The sequence below is a fragment of the Pterocles gutturalis genome, unplaced genomic scaffold (assembly GCF_000699245.1).
Source record: "Pterocles gutturalis isolate BGI_N339 unplaced genomic scaffold, ASM69924v1 scaffold7685, whole genome shotgun sequence".
Lineage (NCBI taxonomy): Eukaryota > Metazoa > Chordata > Aves > Pterocliformes > Pteroclidae > Pterocles > Pterocles gutturalis.
Genome location: NW_010138172.1, coordinates 31890 through 48667, shown reverse-complemented (window position 1 = coordinate 48667; position 16778 = coordinate 31890). Strand labels below are relative to the sequence as shown.

Sequence of the window (16778 nt, the reverse complement as noted above, 5' to 3'; positions counted from 1 at the left end):
TACTTAATGTTACCATCTTTTCAGTCATACTCTATTTCTTATGTTGACAGATATTTTTACGGTACTTTTGTTTTCATTTTACATTCGAAGTTGTGTTTCTTACAGATGTGAGAAATTATTTAATGCTGTGTATGTGGTAAACAGATATTCTTTATCCAGCACAAAGCTTGAAGGCTGTTTTCTAGAAAAGACGTCTTTGTCGTATCATCTGTATCTTGTTGCGAAGAATATTTTCACGATTTTCCTAATGTGATAATCTTGGGCCACAATGCAAAGTTCATACTGTTAAAGGCACTACTCACACTTGCACACTCAGTTTTGTGTTTATTTTTTGATTGTATAGTTTTAAAAAGATGGTTTTGTATTTTTGAAGAATGTTTGTAACTTTATTACAGACCTTGTCATTGTAATTCATTTAGTAGCAGTGGTTTTCATACCAGACACTCCAGGAAGAAATAATAGATTCTTTCAAGAAAACTATTGATAAGCCAAAACTTAGATGTCAGTTTTGCCTGGATGCTGTCTGCTCAATGGTCAGATTGTTGTGTAGACTGTAATTGGCCTAGAACAGGGATGACGTATAAAGAAGTATGTGTCAGATGCTATTAAACAAGACAGCTTTGCCTTAATCCCTAGGAAAGTGATGCAACAAGTAGTCCTGGAAACAGTTTCCAAACATGTTACAGCAAGAAGGCAACCAGCAGCAGTCACCATGAATTTATGTAGGAAACGGCATTTTACAACAAAACGATGCATGCAGTGGATGAGTAGAGTGCAATGGATGTTTTTTATCTGCAATTTAGAAAGGTTTTTGACACTGTCTCCCATCACGTCTTTATAGACAAATTAAATTTGCACTAGATAGACAGCGAGATTAACTGAAAACTGGCTGGACTGCCAAACTCAAAGGGTTGTGATCAGTGACACAAAGTCTAGCTGGAGGCCAGTCGCTGTCATCGTACCAGAGAGGTTGATACTAGGCGAGTACTTTTGAGCGCCTTCGTTGACGACCTGCATTATTAACAATGCAGGAAATTGGAAGGAGAGCTTTGTGCACGAGGTGGTTGTGCTGCTGTTCAATGGGACCTTGACAGGCTGGAGAAATGGGCTGAGAGAAATCTCCTGAAATTCCAGAAAGGGAAATGCAAAGTCCTGCACTTAGGAAGGAGTAACTCCCTGCACCAGCATGGGCTGCGTGCTCCCCAGCTGAAAAGCAGCTTTGGAGTAAAGGATGCGGGGGCTCTAGGTGGACAAGCTGGCCATGTGCCAGCGGTGTGCCCGTATCGCAAAGCAGGCCAACAGCATCCTGGCTGCATTAGGAAGAGTGGTGCCAGCAGGCTGTGGGAGGCGGTTCTTTGGGCTCCCCAAGTGGCAAGCAGACATGGGCTTAGAATGAGTCCAGCAAAGAGGCACAAAGGCAATGAAGGGTCTGGAGCATCTCATATGAGGAGAGGCTGAGAGGGATGAAAATTGCTTTGGCTGGAGAGCAGAAGCTGCAGGGAGTTCCGATCTATGTATATAAATAGCTGATGGGAGGGTTCAAATAAGATGGAGCCAGGCTTATCCCAGTGGTGTTCAGCAGAAGGACAAGAATCGTGGGGCATAAACTGAAATACAGGAAGCTCGTTCAAACTGAAGAAAATGTTATTGTCAGGGTGGCTGAAGACTGGAGAAATTTGCCCAGACAGGTGATAGAATCTCCATCCGTGAAGGTGGTCTGAGCCTGACTGGACCCAGTCCTGGGCAGCCTGCTGTAGTTGATCCTGCTTTGAGCAGGGGGGTTGGAGAGGAGGATCTCTGGAGGTCTCTTCTGACCTCAACTGATGCTCTTGATTCTGTGGCTAGGGTTACTTTAGATTAAACTCACTCTCTTTTCCTATTTTCCTTTTTTAGTGGTAGATTGGTTGAAAGGCCTCAGACAGAGGGTGGTGGTCAATGGCTCTATGTCCAGGTGGAAGCCGGTAACGAGCGGTGTCCCCCAAGGGTCTGTCTTGGGACCGGTGCTCTTTAACATCTTTATTAATGACATTGATGTGGGAATTGAGTGCACCCTCAGCAAGTTTGCTGACGACACCAAGCTGAGTGGTGCGGTTGATACGGTGGAAGGAAGGGAGGCCATTCAGAGGGACCTCGACAGGCTGGAAAGCTGGGCTCAGGTGAACCTAATGAGGTTCAACACAGCAAAGTGCAAGGTTTTGCACTTGGGCCGGAAGAACCCCAGGCACCGGTACAGGCTGGGAGGAGTGGTCCTTGAGAGCAGCTCGGCAGAGAAGGACCTGGGGATCCTGATGGACGAGAGACTTAACATGAGCCAGCAGTGCGCTCTGGCAGCTCGGAAAGCAAATGGGATCCTGGGCTCCATCAGGAGAGGGGTAGTCAGCAGGGATAGGGAGGTGATTGTCCCTCTCTACTCGGCTCTTGCGAGGCCCCATCTGGAGTACTGTGTCCAGGTGTGGAGCCCTCAGTACAAGAAAGACATAGAGATTGTGGAGAGGGTCCAGAGGAGGGCCACAAAGACGATCAGGGGGCTGGAGCACCTCCCCTATGAGGACAGGCTGAGGGAGTTAGGCTTGTTCAGCCTGGGGAAGAGAAGGCTGCGGGGTGACCTCATTGCAGCCTTTCAATACCTGAAGGGAATCTACACCCAGGAGGGGACTAAACTCTTTGAAAGGGCCGACAATAGCAGGACTAGGGGAAATGGATACAAGTTGAAGGAGGGAAGATTTAGGTTGGATGTTAGGGGGAAGTTCTTTACTAGGAGAGTGGTTAGGCCCTGGAACAGGCTGCCCAGGGAGGTTGTGGATGCCCCGTCCTTGGAGGTGTTCAAGGCCAGGTTGGACGGGGCCCTGGGCAACCTGATCTAGTAAATGTGTATGTTTGGTGGCCCTGCCAGGCAGGGGGGTTGGAACTACATGATCCTTGAGGTCCCTTCCAACCCGGGTCATTCTATGATTCTATGATTCTATGATTAGCAGAGAAGAATAATTATTTTGAGGATATTAGTAAGGTGACAATTATTTATTGCAAGAAAAGTGCCCCGTAAAGCCATGAGAAACCTCTTTATTGGATGAATGTGGCCATTCCTTCAGCTGTACTGCACTAAATCAACATCCTACTACAGTACTCATTGAATGGCACTCTGTATTTGGGGTTAGAATAGGACATTCCTGTGGTTTTAACGTTCATAAATCCCACACATTTGATGAAATTATGCATCGAACCTGTTGGTCTTTTGAGCACTTTCTGTGTAGCTTGCACTGATTGCTTCTGTTCATCAATTCTGTTACTTCTTGAGAGTAAAGGTTGATCACAAGTCACTTTATGGCAATTTATTTGTTGAGAAGACAGCTGAATTTTCTTCAAACTTGATTTGTCTGTTTAAAGAGTCATCCTCTGTGGTTCATGTTTATGTATGTATTAGAACAGTAACCTATTTTACAGCTTTTTAAAAATTCTGTGTATTAATAGCAGCTCTGTTTTGACTGGGGGTTTTGGCTTTTCAAGATGCCATGCCTTATTTAATAGAAGGCAAAGACACATCATTTGTTTGTAGTAGTAAGACCGTTCTATTAAAGGGAGAGCATCTGGTGAGCAGTCTTCATCACTAGAGGATTATCTGAATATTTGCTGCTTGCATAGGGTTTACTTGAGATAGGAGTTAACTTGCATATGGTGATTTCTGGTGTTGCCGGCTTTCCTCTGTAGTCAGACAATTCCAGAAGGTGGTTTAGCGTGCTTGTTAGACTCCAGTAGCTGAGAAGAATCATATAAGTAAAATGTAATAAGTCATACCATTTAAATGGTATTGCCTGGCAACGATAATATTATTACTACAGTATGCTATGGAATAGAGATGGCCACAGTGGTATTACTACTTCTAACTGAGTTATGATATAGAACAGAGTTTTTCCATAGTCTTTGTTTTCATGGTTTGGCTTCTCTGATGTCATTAAATAAACCCCATAAAATTCAGTGTAGCAGGTTATAGCAAATCCAATAAATCTTCCTGATGGCCTTTGGCAAGTCATTTTACCAGACTGACTCTTCAGTGAATGTGATATTCCACAATTCTTTCTGAGGACATTAAAGGTGCTCACACATCTGTCAGGAAAAAAGTATTATTCTTTTAACTAACATTTTTTCCCCTTTATGGTTTATGTCTGATATAGGACATACTTACAATAAAATACTAAAATATCTTATGTGTAATATCCATTACATAATATCTGACCAAATTGTTTTCCTTCTTACTGCAGTAGTTTAATTCACTACAGAAATATTCAAAGCTGCTTCCAATAATTTTAATTTTTTTGATGTTCAAAGCTATTGTTAATAATGTGCAGTATCTCTTACATGTTACCTGTGATCCCAGAGGATCATTGAACAATTAAATCTTGTGTACAAGTTATATTAAAAGTATTTGAAATGAATTAGTCTAACAAAAAATGTTAACTCTTTGGTGATACGCAGTATAATACAAGGTAAGAAATCTCAGCAGTCACTTTCAATAGATGCAGAATATAAATACTTAAATAGGATCTAGCCAGAATATCAATATTATTAATTTTATTTTTCAAAAATAGTGCCAGAGCCTAGCTAGAAGTTATTTATTTTCGTTAATGTTCGTGGAGTAACAGCAGTTAAGAGGAAAGCTAGATTCCTGTTTTAGTCTCAGTCCCTCCCTCCCTCTCTCTTGGGGTGTAAATCAATCCCGTAGATGGAATGCAGATTGTGAAACTTCTAAGACTGGAATGTTTCCAAGAGGTTGGAGGTGAGGAAAAACAGAAGGAGGAAAATTTCATTTTTGTTCACTTTTGGGAAAATATTTTGATTTATTTGGGTACTGAGTTTTTGGATAATCTGATTTGGTCTGAACTTTGAGACTTTCTTCTGCCCAAGAGAGAAATGTGCTGCGAACTAGATGTGCTTTAAAACATGGAGGTATAGTATTCCACAATGCTTAGTGATAAACCTTGTATGATTTATTTTTTTCCAAGTCAAGTTTTTAAACTTAAAAATCTCTTTGTAAAATAAATTCCCAAAAGAAATTCAGGGAAAAAAAATATCCATGTAATGCCTAATGAAATATTGTACTTGATGTCCTTTACAAAAAGGACAAAATGTGAATTCCATTGTCATGCTACTACCCTTTGCCTGTTTTCCTACATAATTTAGTAAGGCTCTTGATTTTAATACTGCCCCGTAAAAGTCTGTAAGAAAATACAGCATCTTAATAACATTAATTTTTATGTGGAGACTGTTTCTATGGTTATTAACATGCTAATATGGACATACAGTACTACACGATCCAGAGATCTTGCACATGATTGTGTGCATGGTATATTTAATGCACTACAACTTACATTTGATTTTGAACTGAACATTTAATTTCTCAATAGTGTGCTTCAAAGCACTCTGAATAGTCTATAGAAAGAACCCTGATTGTTGGCTTGATCTTTGCTGTCAATGTGAATAGTATAAATGTTATATGTTCCATATAAATCTCTAAAACATTTTTATTGTAGGTAGGGTTAAAATGAACTTTACTTTGTCTTCTAGTGAACTGATGCATTAAGGTTGAGTCAAGTTGAATTTGAATTTCATTCTAACTTTATTTAGAAGGAAATTCATTCTATAATGTGTTAAATTTTAAAAGGTCATTAGAGTTGGGGTTTTTTTGTGTGTCTGGTTAATTCTGTGAATCATTGTCCTTGCCAAGAGTTCAAGGATATAAGTAAAAGGAAAAAAAAAAAAAGCAACTTGATTTTTCAGGCATGGGCTTCTTTTCAATAATCTCAGAAATGTGTGTTAAAAGATGCAACATTTGTGCACTTTAGTTAGTAATGAGTGATTATGTGGTGCATAAGAATCTTTTCTGAAATAAATCTATTTCATATCTAAATATTCAAACATAAAAGCAAACAAGCAAGGTCTTTGACTTATGTATTTAAAAAAGCAGCTAAAAATGGTTAATAATAATCCTTCTTTATAATTAATGGAAAATTGTCATAGATACAATTTCTTTTTAGTGAAAGAAATATTATTTGAATCCTCTAAAAAGGGGTGATAATGGCTTGTTATTTAATCTGCACCTAATAGTGTGTACTGGAAGCTGGTGTATCTTCATGCGTGTGTGCATAATTGAAACAGAGAATATCCAACGGAGTTAGTCTTAAAACTTAACAAAGTGATGGAGCGTATCTCTGTACATTGCTGGTGAATTCATTATCTTTGCAATAGCAGTAAAATGCTAGGATTAATATTCCACATTGTGGCATGCTGTAATTCTAGCTAAGCAGACATCTGCAGAGGTCTGTGCTCTTCATGCTAACCATCTGCTCTTGGCTTTGCTTTTACGAGTCTTTCTGTCTAAATATGTCGTTCTAAATGGTGGTATTTTCTGTGCCTTTTGCTGTAATACTTTTGTATCCTGGTAATTTTTATTTTCTGCATGTAATACACATGAATGAAAGATGTATGATAGTTTAATTAGCAGTTGAATCAAAAGTTATTTAATTAAGATGTTATTTAATTTTAGTTTTGCTATCTACTTTTGTATGCTTTTTATTGGAAAAAATTGCTGAAATACTTTTCATAGCAGCATATTCAAGTCATAGGTCATAGACTTAAAGGTGTCTACATACGTGTGTATGTATATATGTGTACATATACGTGCATACATATGAAAATTAACAACAAAATTATGTTCTCAAACTGTTAGTCAACAGCTACCTTACCTCCTCTCCAACTCCAGGAGATGCTAGACATGTTCATGAAATTGGCACGGCCAGATATGTACTGGTCTAAAGCATCAGAAAGCTCATTGTCACTGGGATGGTGTGTGGCACCAGTCACTATCTTGCTTCTTTGCATCTGGTGGCTGTTGGCAGCTTTGAGGAGGAGTAGCGTGCCCGAGTACACAGTGTTGAAGGGAGCTTACAGTGGTCCAGCAGATGATCATTCTAATTGAAAGGGAGTGCATTATACTTGTTAGTACCTTTCTGCACTGTATATCTGGGTGCACTGCCACACATTGTGGAAGTCTTTTCTGCTGGGAAGCCTCCTGCCTTCTTTTCACCATATAGCATGGGTTTCAATAAGAGTATGATAGGGATATCCCCCTGCGCAGTGGCAGTACTTTGTCTTTTCCACGATACATTGCTGTATGGAAGTCCTGCGTAAATGTCTGGATAGATGCTGGACAACAGATCCCAGACCACTATGAGTAACAAAGAGATCCTTGAGTGGATCACTCTGAGAAGTACAAACAGCAGAAAGTGAACTCAGATTGTGTCAGCAAAGCAATAATTAAGGCCATTGTAAAAGATGGTTGCAATTAAGGGGCAGTAGCTATTATTATTCTTTTGATTTTTTTTTGTTAATATCACCTGAATGTTTGAAATAGAATAATGAAATAGTATAAAATAGTATAATAAAATAGTATAAAATAAGATAGTATAAAAACAAACCTTGGGCAGCTGCCTGTTTACTGTAGTTTAGTCGCTTTGTTCGATCCCTCCATTTTCTAATCACGAGAAGACATGGGTTGTCAAAGGAATGCTGGGGATTGTCAAGCAAATGTGCTGTGTATCCAAACTAAGGATGCTGCACCTTTCTTTTAGAATTTTTGACTATGTCTTACTGATTCCAGCAATTACCTGCTCATGAAACTTCCTTACAAGTTCCAATTTCAGAATATTTGCTTTCTTCTCCAGAGGGCTGTGGCTGCTTATTGACTCTGACCCACATCAGGTTCCTGTCCTCATGACCTGCTGAAAAGCCTCTCTGTGGAGCTCCTGTGACTAGAGTTGTGAATGCCGCTACTGGCTTTTTAAGAGGCATGCAGGGAAGTTGGTGCAGAGTTCTGTGATGGCAGGGAGACACGATGCTGCGTATTCTTTAGCATAGGTACCAGGAGATTTGAGGGTGTGTCTGAGTGGCTTTGCAGACAAATTAGGATCAAATGTGCATGAAACTTCCTCATTTTGGCATACAGTGATATCACCAGTGTCATCTTCGTTCTATGGTGTCTTCGTGGTTGCTGCTACAGAACAGCACAGCTGAATTCACCTAATTTCTGATGGTAAGGAAGGAAGTGTTGACTGATTTTACTGCAGTATGAGTAAAAGATATTAGTAAAGTGAGTACTAGTACTTAGTCTCTAGCAGACTGTAGCTTGTTTTCAGCAATTTATGATATGATAATTGTGGTTTAGAAAAATACACAAAAAGTGCACTTAAGTTGATTGTTGATGCATACTTTTTTAAAAAAATGTGCTACATATATCTATTGTGTATCTGTGTAAAACACAGTATATGTTTCTAATTATACCTCTTTCACAGATAACTAAAATAGAAAACATCAGTCATTTGAGTGATCTGAGAGTGTTAAACCTCGCCAGAAACCTACTGACTATTGTAGAAAACCTTAATGGACTGGATTCACTCACAGAACTCAACCTTCGTCATAATCAAGTCTCTGCTATAGTAAGGAACGAAACTTTTTCTCTCTTATTTCTTTTTTTCTTTGTTTTTAACAAAATGCACTATTATTGTAACTTGTTTAAACTGTATCAGCATTCCAGATTTGTGAAATCTTGTGTTTTCTGGTATTGTGTTGCTTATCATGTTCTGCTGCAGTACTTACAACATGAAGGTGAAACAAACAGCAATTTAGTTTTGGTCTTATTTTGTTTAAATATGATCACTTGTAGTGATTCAAGTTTTGATAGCTCATGATGGTTCTTTGGCAGGGGTGAGGTGGGGTGGGGGAAAGGAAAAAGACACTGAAACAGCTTTGTGGTTCCAACATACAAATTTGGAGACTTTTCTTCCATACAAGTTTGTTTCCTAGAAACAAATCCTCTCAATTTCTGTAGGCCAGCTAAGCAGTCAGACCATCTAAAATTTCATGTCCTTGAGAGTATTTCTGAGGCAAATGCAGATAAAATGGATATTGATTGTAAAAGCAGAATTTCACAATTGAAGCTTTAACCTAGCATTGTAAGTCTTCATGTTCTAAAAAATAAGCCTTTTCACTTTTGCAACTGTAGTTCAGGTATGTCAAGTAGATTGTTTGAACAAATGCTTGTTAAAATAATATAGTAAATCTACTTAAATAGCTATGTGTCCACTGGTTACAAGCTGGAGTATGCTCCTTAGTAGGATAAGGAGATGCAGAATTATAACCGAGGAGTTGGTGTGCGGTTTAAATGGTATATGAATGACTGCAGACTGTGCCGTCTGGCCATTATGGACTTATATTTCATAAATGAAGTTTGATCTTACTTGATATATTTCATTTTATTAATATTTGAGCTATTTGCTCTTTACAGGTTTTCTACAAAAGCCTTTAGTGGTATATATTAAATGCCCAGTTACTCATTCTGGAAACTCATTCCTTCTTGTAAATATTAATTCTAAAGGTGACAGACTCCTTCAGATCCTTCTCTGGCAGAAGAGTCATTGCTGTTTCATAGTGCTAGTTGCACTGCTGCATTGCACTTCAAAAACCTTATTTCAGCATGGTCACAATAGAAACTTTTTTTTTACAGTATGTTTATCCTGAGGCTTAAATGCTGAGGCAGCACCTTGGCTTATTTCCCAAAAGCCTGTTCAGAAACCAGCAGCAGCCTTATCTTCTTTTCTTTAACATCATTTGCTTTGCAAGTGATGCAGCTTGTTCTGCAGAGTAGGCATCTGCACTGAAACACTCCCTTGCAGTCTGCAGTAGGGAGAAATGGAGCTTGCACGTTCAACAGAAATCAATGTTGCAGCAAGGTTATAGCATATAGAAATGAAAGTATTTCATCATGCAAAGTAGATAGGTTCAAAAGCTACTTTCAGCTGCTGAATTTATGCCTCTTGTTTCCTTCTAGAAAGATGTGGATTCTTTGCCCTGTCTCCAACGTCTCTTCCTCAGCTTCAACAATATATCTAGGTAAGGGAAAAAGCACTTTGCTGCCTAGCAGTAATTTGAAGTACCCTATTGGAGCTGCATTTCATTAAAATTTAAATTCAAACACTATGAATGCAGATACTTTTTTCTCTTAACATATCAGATAGCATAATCAAGCCATTGTGTATTTTCTACTTAAACATAGAAATTCTTGAAACTCTTTGCGTTTAAATGTGGTTGTACTCTGAGTATTCTACCAAGAAACTTTTATATTTTTAATTTAAAAAATATCATACTGTTCACAATGATGATCAAAATTGAAAACAGTTTTGTAAATATGTTGTTTTATGCTTAAACTGCATATCTGTTACAGCAGCATTACACAAGGTACATATTTTATTTAACTTACAATCACTGTATTTATGGAGATACACAGACGGCTGAGTCAGATTCTGCTTACGATGATTATATTATTTCATGCTTGTATTTTACTTGTCTATATATTAATAAAGCCTGAAAGGTATAATCATGGTTATTTCCTTTTCAAACCAGATGGCAGAAGCAGAATAGCTCAAACTATAGAAGCCCTGCTTTGAAAGTTCAAGTAACTAAGTGCATTTTGTTGTAAATAGATAGAAATGTTGGTCTTTTATGCTTCTTCATATGAATGCATTTTTGGAGTCTGTATTTGTACTAGTGCCAATATTTTTTAAAAAGTAACAAAAAGAAAGGGCCTGCACTATCTACAGTTTGGTATGTCTTTTTTTTTTTTTTTTTTTTTTTTTTTAAATCCCTTAATCACCACCAGCCTTCTTTGGTTAGAATAAAATAATTTAATGTGGGGTAGGGGAAAGGTGCTTCATGTTCTGATTACTGGAAATACTGTGCTGTTCTTGTGGTATCTGCTTTGTCTGTAAAATGTTGTACTAAGTATAAGCTTTTGTTTTAATAGCTACTTGGACTTTTTAAGTCGACCTGCATTATGTTTTTTGCAGACAGCTCCAACCTACTTGTCTGTGTTCCTTAGGTTCTTAAAGTACCAATGCAGTAGGTCTCCTGAAATACACGTGCATATTAAGCATTTAAAAAAATCAGAGATGATGAACTGCAGGAGTCTGTAATATGCTTGTCACTTAATTAGCCTGCTTGTCTTTTTATTTTATGTTTCAAATTGGCATAATAAAGAGAGGAGGTTTGCATTTGCTTCTCTTGAATAGTTTCCAGAATTGAAACAGGCCTTTTGTTTGTGTTTTACTAAAAAATGTCTTAGCTTGGCAAGAACATTGAGGGGACTGCAGTACCTGGCTCCTTTGCCATCAGGGAGCATCACTGCAGTCAGTGGAATTTCTGTATTTTTTTAATATACTTGCTATATTTTCTGTAGCTTTCTGCCTCCTTTTTCACGTTGTTTTATGCAAATTCATGTTATTTTTACAGTGTTCAAAGAGGGAAAAATGTTTTGGTTTTTCTGTGAGGTTTTTAAAGTAATTTCTCAAACTTTATGTAATCAGTAGCTTGCTTCTTGGTACTTTATCTTGATTTTTGTCACTCATTGGGGCTTCAGTTGAACTGTTGACAGATCTAGTCTTAGTTTTCATGTAAGCTAGAAATACTTATTTAGATCATTCATACAAATATATAATTTTGTTTTAATTTGTAGTTGGAACAGGTATAAAAATGGAATCTTAATGTCAAACAAAAGACATCACTCTTCTATAAATTTTGGATGCATATGTGGGTAGATTGGTGGCTGGATCAGTTTAACTCTTTTATTTACCAGTCATTATTTTAAACAAATGAAAATATCTTCTGATGGTCACAGTTAGCTTGGGTTTTAAATAATAACTACCTATTACATATGGGTTTTTAGCCTTAAAACTGCTATTAATTCCTGATTTTGAGTTATGTAGTAGATATGATTTCTAACAAGAAAGTGATTAAAAATAAAAGTATGTTCTGACTATCTGTGTTCTGATACTTGGTTTAATAGTGTTTGAACTGACTGAAGAAGTCACATGTCACCATGAAACTAGTGAATTACTGTGCTACGTTTGAACATTCCTATAGCCCTTTTAAATGATTTTGTGTGTTTTTAGAAACAGGTGTGTTTTATGCAACTGACTTTTCTTTTAGACAATCAAATTGATGCACAGAAATTCTAATTCATTTATCTGTAGGTGCATAGAGAAAATCTGCAAATTGAAAGAAGCAAGAAAGAATATTGTCAAAACCTGGATACAGGTTCATTAAAGTATTTTATAAGTGATCATTCAGAGAAGTAGCATTTTTGAGGCAGTACTCCCATGGAAAGTTTTGCTGCTTCCTACTTTTGTATGTCAGCAAAAATTCTTAAATTGAAACATACTGACATATATGAATTAATATTTCAGTAAAAGATTCAAGAAGGCCTTTTAAAAATTGTTGCTATTTAAAGCATGAGGATCTATCATGAGTTAAACCGCTGATGTTCTTTTTCTCTCATGCTTATGAGGAAGCCTCAGAATGCTGCTGCTTCTCTGCAGAGCTTTTAGTATAAAATGATCTATTGGCAAGATAATATAAGCTAAACCCAAACGCTGTAGAAGTTGATGCTGATTGGAAACAGAAGTAGTCCTGCTTCTGGCTTCAGCCCCAAAAAATTAGCAGTTACAAACTGAAGGCATTCGTTTCTGATGGCTGAAGGTAACATGTATCTCTAGAACTAGTTATAAAGAAGGGAGAGAAATCCCATTTTGAATTTGTCATGTGGTATTTGGAAGAGATTACAGAAACTTTTCTTCAGGAAAGATATGCCACCGAGATTCAGAAATAAGGTTATTGCTCATATTTCAGAACGTGAAACCAGGGAAGACCATTTTTTAATCTTGAAAACAAAATATTTTCACTGTTACACTGCTGTCCAGGTCAGCACTGTGTTGGCTTTTTCATGTAGTAAGGCATGTTGTCTAGCCATATGGAAAAAGTTGGATACAAACTCAAAGGACATTTTTTTTAATTTTTGGTTGCTGAATTGGAAACCTAAGAGAAGGAATGTTCTTAGCCTAATAAAAATAAGAAAATATATATTTTTTTTCTTAGCATAATGAAAATTTATAAATACACTGTTAAATACTTGAACAAAAGCAGTACAAGGGGACTGAAAAGTTGACTGTGGTAACATCTGTTTTCATCAGTAGTTTAGTGGTTAGAAACCTGGAAAAACCCAAATTTTCTTCTTTGACTTAAGTTTTTTAAACCTACAGTTCCTTCTTGGGTGTTCTATCATACTGCAGCAAGTATGTTGCCGCCTTTCTCTTCTCCAGAGCTTTTCCCATTTATGGAACATGCTTTAAAAAAATCATGGATGCAAATGTGTAGAGAACTGTCTTCCTAAGCAAGTAGCCTGTAACAGAGGACAAGTGTGTTCCTGTGTCCTGTTCGTGCCTACTAAATGTGTAAATGTGAATGTGTGTCACTGATGGAGGTTGAGCTTACACCGCTCCAGAATACTCTGCTGCTTAGTAATTGCCACGTTCTGACGTGAAGCAGCAGAAGTGGGTTTGCATCCCCTCTGGCAGAGGGGAGAACTGGATGCGGGACTCTGAGCATCCACAAAAGATGTAAAACTGATCTGTTCTGAAAAGATTTCCAGAAAACGCTTAGTGATAATTTAGCCCATATTCACAACTTGTTTCTGTGTTGCTGAAACTACCATTTTAGCAAAGATAAATTATTCTCGGAAGAAAGGAGGACAGGGGAGATAGAGGTGGTTGCCATAGTTTGGTGAGACTCCTGCAGGAGACAGTCTTTTGGAAAGGGAAGCAGACATTCCACTTGAAGATTGACTGAGGCAGTCTGAAACAGCATCATCCACAGCTGCTTTGTATTTCGTGAGCAGGTTAAAGACTCCTTTGTGGTGAACAGAGGCTAGAGAGAGCATTGAGACGTGCCCTCTGATTCCTGTAGGGTGGTCACCACTTGGCTCCGTCACAGCAGTCTGTGTGCTGGGAAGCAGACAGAAGCTTGGTTGTAAAGTATGCAGTCTGTTTGGTAAGTGTATTGCGCTAAAGCTTTGCTTGGCTTAGGATTGAGATGCCAGCGTGACAAGTACAGTATACTAAGTTTTCTACGTTGAATTTCTAAGGCTTTATTTTTCATATGTATATACAAAGATATGAAAGCATAGCTGTTTTGCACTGCTGTTTTGCTCTAAAATTGGGCTGTTAATAGGGCAGCTAAAAACAGGATAATATAAGCACATCTGTTTTAGCTCCAGAATGAAAGTTCTGGTATGCTGAAGCACTGAGAATTTCAAAGCACAGCTGTATGTGTAAGTGGAAGGTCTTGAAAACACTAGCAAACTCTCAACTTTTCTGTTATTTCCTGAAGAGATGGGTTTTATTAAAAAAAATCTGTAAATCATATGTAATCCAGAAGTACTCTTTAGTTAAATGTTTAGTGCAAAGGACTTGGAAAACATATATTTATTAACAAATATATTTACATTATTTGAAACTAATTTTGAAGACCAGAAAGTTTTTGTTTGTCGCATTTGTCAAACAAAATCTGTTCTAGCTCTATGGAAATTCAGTTATCTTTTCTTATTCCATCCTGTTTACGCGTTTGCTTTAATAACTCCTGTGTCATTTGGGAAGATTATATTTTATCTTCGGAACATACTGAGTTTTAAGTAATTTAACATTTAACATTTTAAGTAATATGTCATCCTGATCTTCCAAAAATGTGGTTATGCAAACTGTTTTAGGGAAAGGATATCAGATCACAGAAAGCAGCAGAAAATTGTAAACAAACTTGTCATCTTAACCACGTGAACAAAACACCCAATTCTTCACGTATGCTAAGCACCTTCACTGCCTTTGTTGGATCTGTACATAGTTCATTTTCCATCAGTTCATGTGTTGTAATACACTAAGCAGAAAGTTAGTAGTTTCTTCCACTTCACTGTCATTTTCCTGCAGCATCCATTGGGTATATCCTATATAGAAGTTACTTGCATGCTGTACTGATTGCATTGGGTTTCTGAGATTTGTATCAGGCGATTTCTTTTCTTTACTCCTGCTAGCTTATGTTCGTATCCAAGCCTTTCTTCTGCTGATCAAGACTGATTGCTATTTGGTGACATTATATTTTACCCATATTTCTTTTTGTTGTTGTTGCAGAAATTGTTTTGTCAAATACCAAGAATCTTTCAGGGTTATCTTTAAACTCTGACATTTTGGTAGATCTGAAGCCCTTTGCAGCTGGATGTTAGTCCTCAGCAGATTATTCTATGCTTTTTGAAAGTTGAGTGATAGCAATGATAAAGGCAGTTGCTGCTTTACTCAATGACTGTCTTTAATATGAACATCTGTACTGCATATGATTTCTAATCCCCAAGTTCAGGGCATACTTAAGGTTTGGTATCCTTCCAAGTATTAGTGGGGGAAGAATTTTCCTGCCACCAAGAGTGAGAAGAACTATAACCAGTTGATGCGATCACTAAGATTGTCAGAATATTAAAAAAAGGCAGTAATTCCATATTTTCCACTTCAGAAAGTCTCTTCTTTCAGAATGTCATTAAGTATTTGCTTCTCCAGTAAAGTGATCATCATTGATTCTTTTTGTAATTTTCATGTTTTTTTTAACTTCATTCTCAAAAGTACCAAGTCAAATTATTTCATACTTTCCACTTGAACTTACTCTGTAACAGTCTCAACTTTTGCAGACCAAAGCGTGTAAGGATGGGTGCACGTTTGTACATCTATACATTGTAATCAATTTCTTAAAAGGTTTTGGGGAGTCATATTTAATTCTATGAGTTCAGCTTTTTCTGAAATCAGGTTAAATAGTTCTCTGTTTAAAAACGTTTTATCTGAGTCGGCTGCTTTCTTTTCACATTCCATCTTTAATGAAAGGAACGCGATACCGGCTGTACGTCTCTGAATACATTTTACACAGGCCAGTTATTTTTGTAAGGAAACCAAATCCAATTTTGTTTAAAAAGCTAACTTACTAGTGGTTGTAGACTAGACTTGGAACCATAGACAGATCTGTTCTGAAGATAGTATGATGCTTTTGTAATTGTTTTTCTTCGTCTTTAATACTGTTCCAAACACCCAGGATCATTCTGTGGTATTTCTGTTTGACGTTTTTCTTGTATTTTCCATGGTTTTCATGCTTTCTTTGATGGCAAACACACCATGTGTTATTTTTTGAGTTGATATGTATACTCTGTTAGGGTCTTTTTGTAGGTGAAACTATACACCCACAGTTAACAAGTTCCCCTTATTCTGCATCTCTTTTTACCTGTATGTGGAGAGATTTAAAAGTTTAACAGCAGCAGCTGTTTTGGTATTTCAAAATACTTATTGTCTGATTTATCATACGTGATGGTGGGCTTTTTTTCAGTACAGTCAAATATTCATGTTCTATCCTTAAGAAATAAAATCTTCCATCTCAAAATTATTCCTACTCTGTGACATTAAACCTTTAAACTTTTTTGGTTACAGTTTTGAGGATATTCTGTGCCTTGCTGATTCCTCATCTTTGTCAGATATCACCCTTGATGGCAATCCAATAGCTCAGGAGACATGGTACAAACACACTGTTCTCCATCATATGATGCAGCTCCGACAGCTAGATATGAAGAGAATCACAGTAAGAAATCTCTTTTTTTGTCAAACTTCATAGATCCTTGAATTTGAATTCAGAAGTAGAATGTAGGGTTTTCTGTGTATATATGTGTCTTTAAAATGCCAGCATTTTTTCTTAATTTAGTATGGAATTGAGTGGTGTAGGGACATTACGATGTTTAAAACTTTAACCTTTTTTCCTTTGTTCAGTATTATGTAAGGGTGTGCTTTTTTACTTCACTTTAACATGTTTATTTTTAAAGGCTTAAA

General features: G+C 37.3%; 1 protein-coding gene across 1 annotated transcript in view; it reads left to right on the top strand.

Annotated features, from left to right (window-relative positions):
• The first annotated feature begins 2165 nt into the window (after positions 1-2165).
• LOC104459213 (leucine-rich repeat-containing protein 49-like) overlaps positions 2166-16778 on the top strand; it is a 38966-nt gene continuing 24353 nt past the window's right edge. The window contains exons 1-4 of the mRNA XM_010082883.1: positions 2166-2372; positions 8343-8486; positions 9878-9939; positions 16386-16533. Of these exons, the coding sequence (XP_010081185.1) occupies positions 2166-2372; positions 8343-8486; positions 9878-9939; positions 16386-16533 (561 nt within the window). The remainder of the gene's footprint in view (positions 2373-8342; positions 8487-9877; positions 9940-16385; positions 16534-16778) is intronic.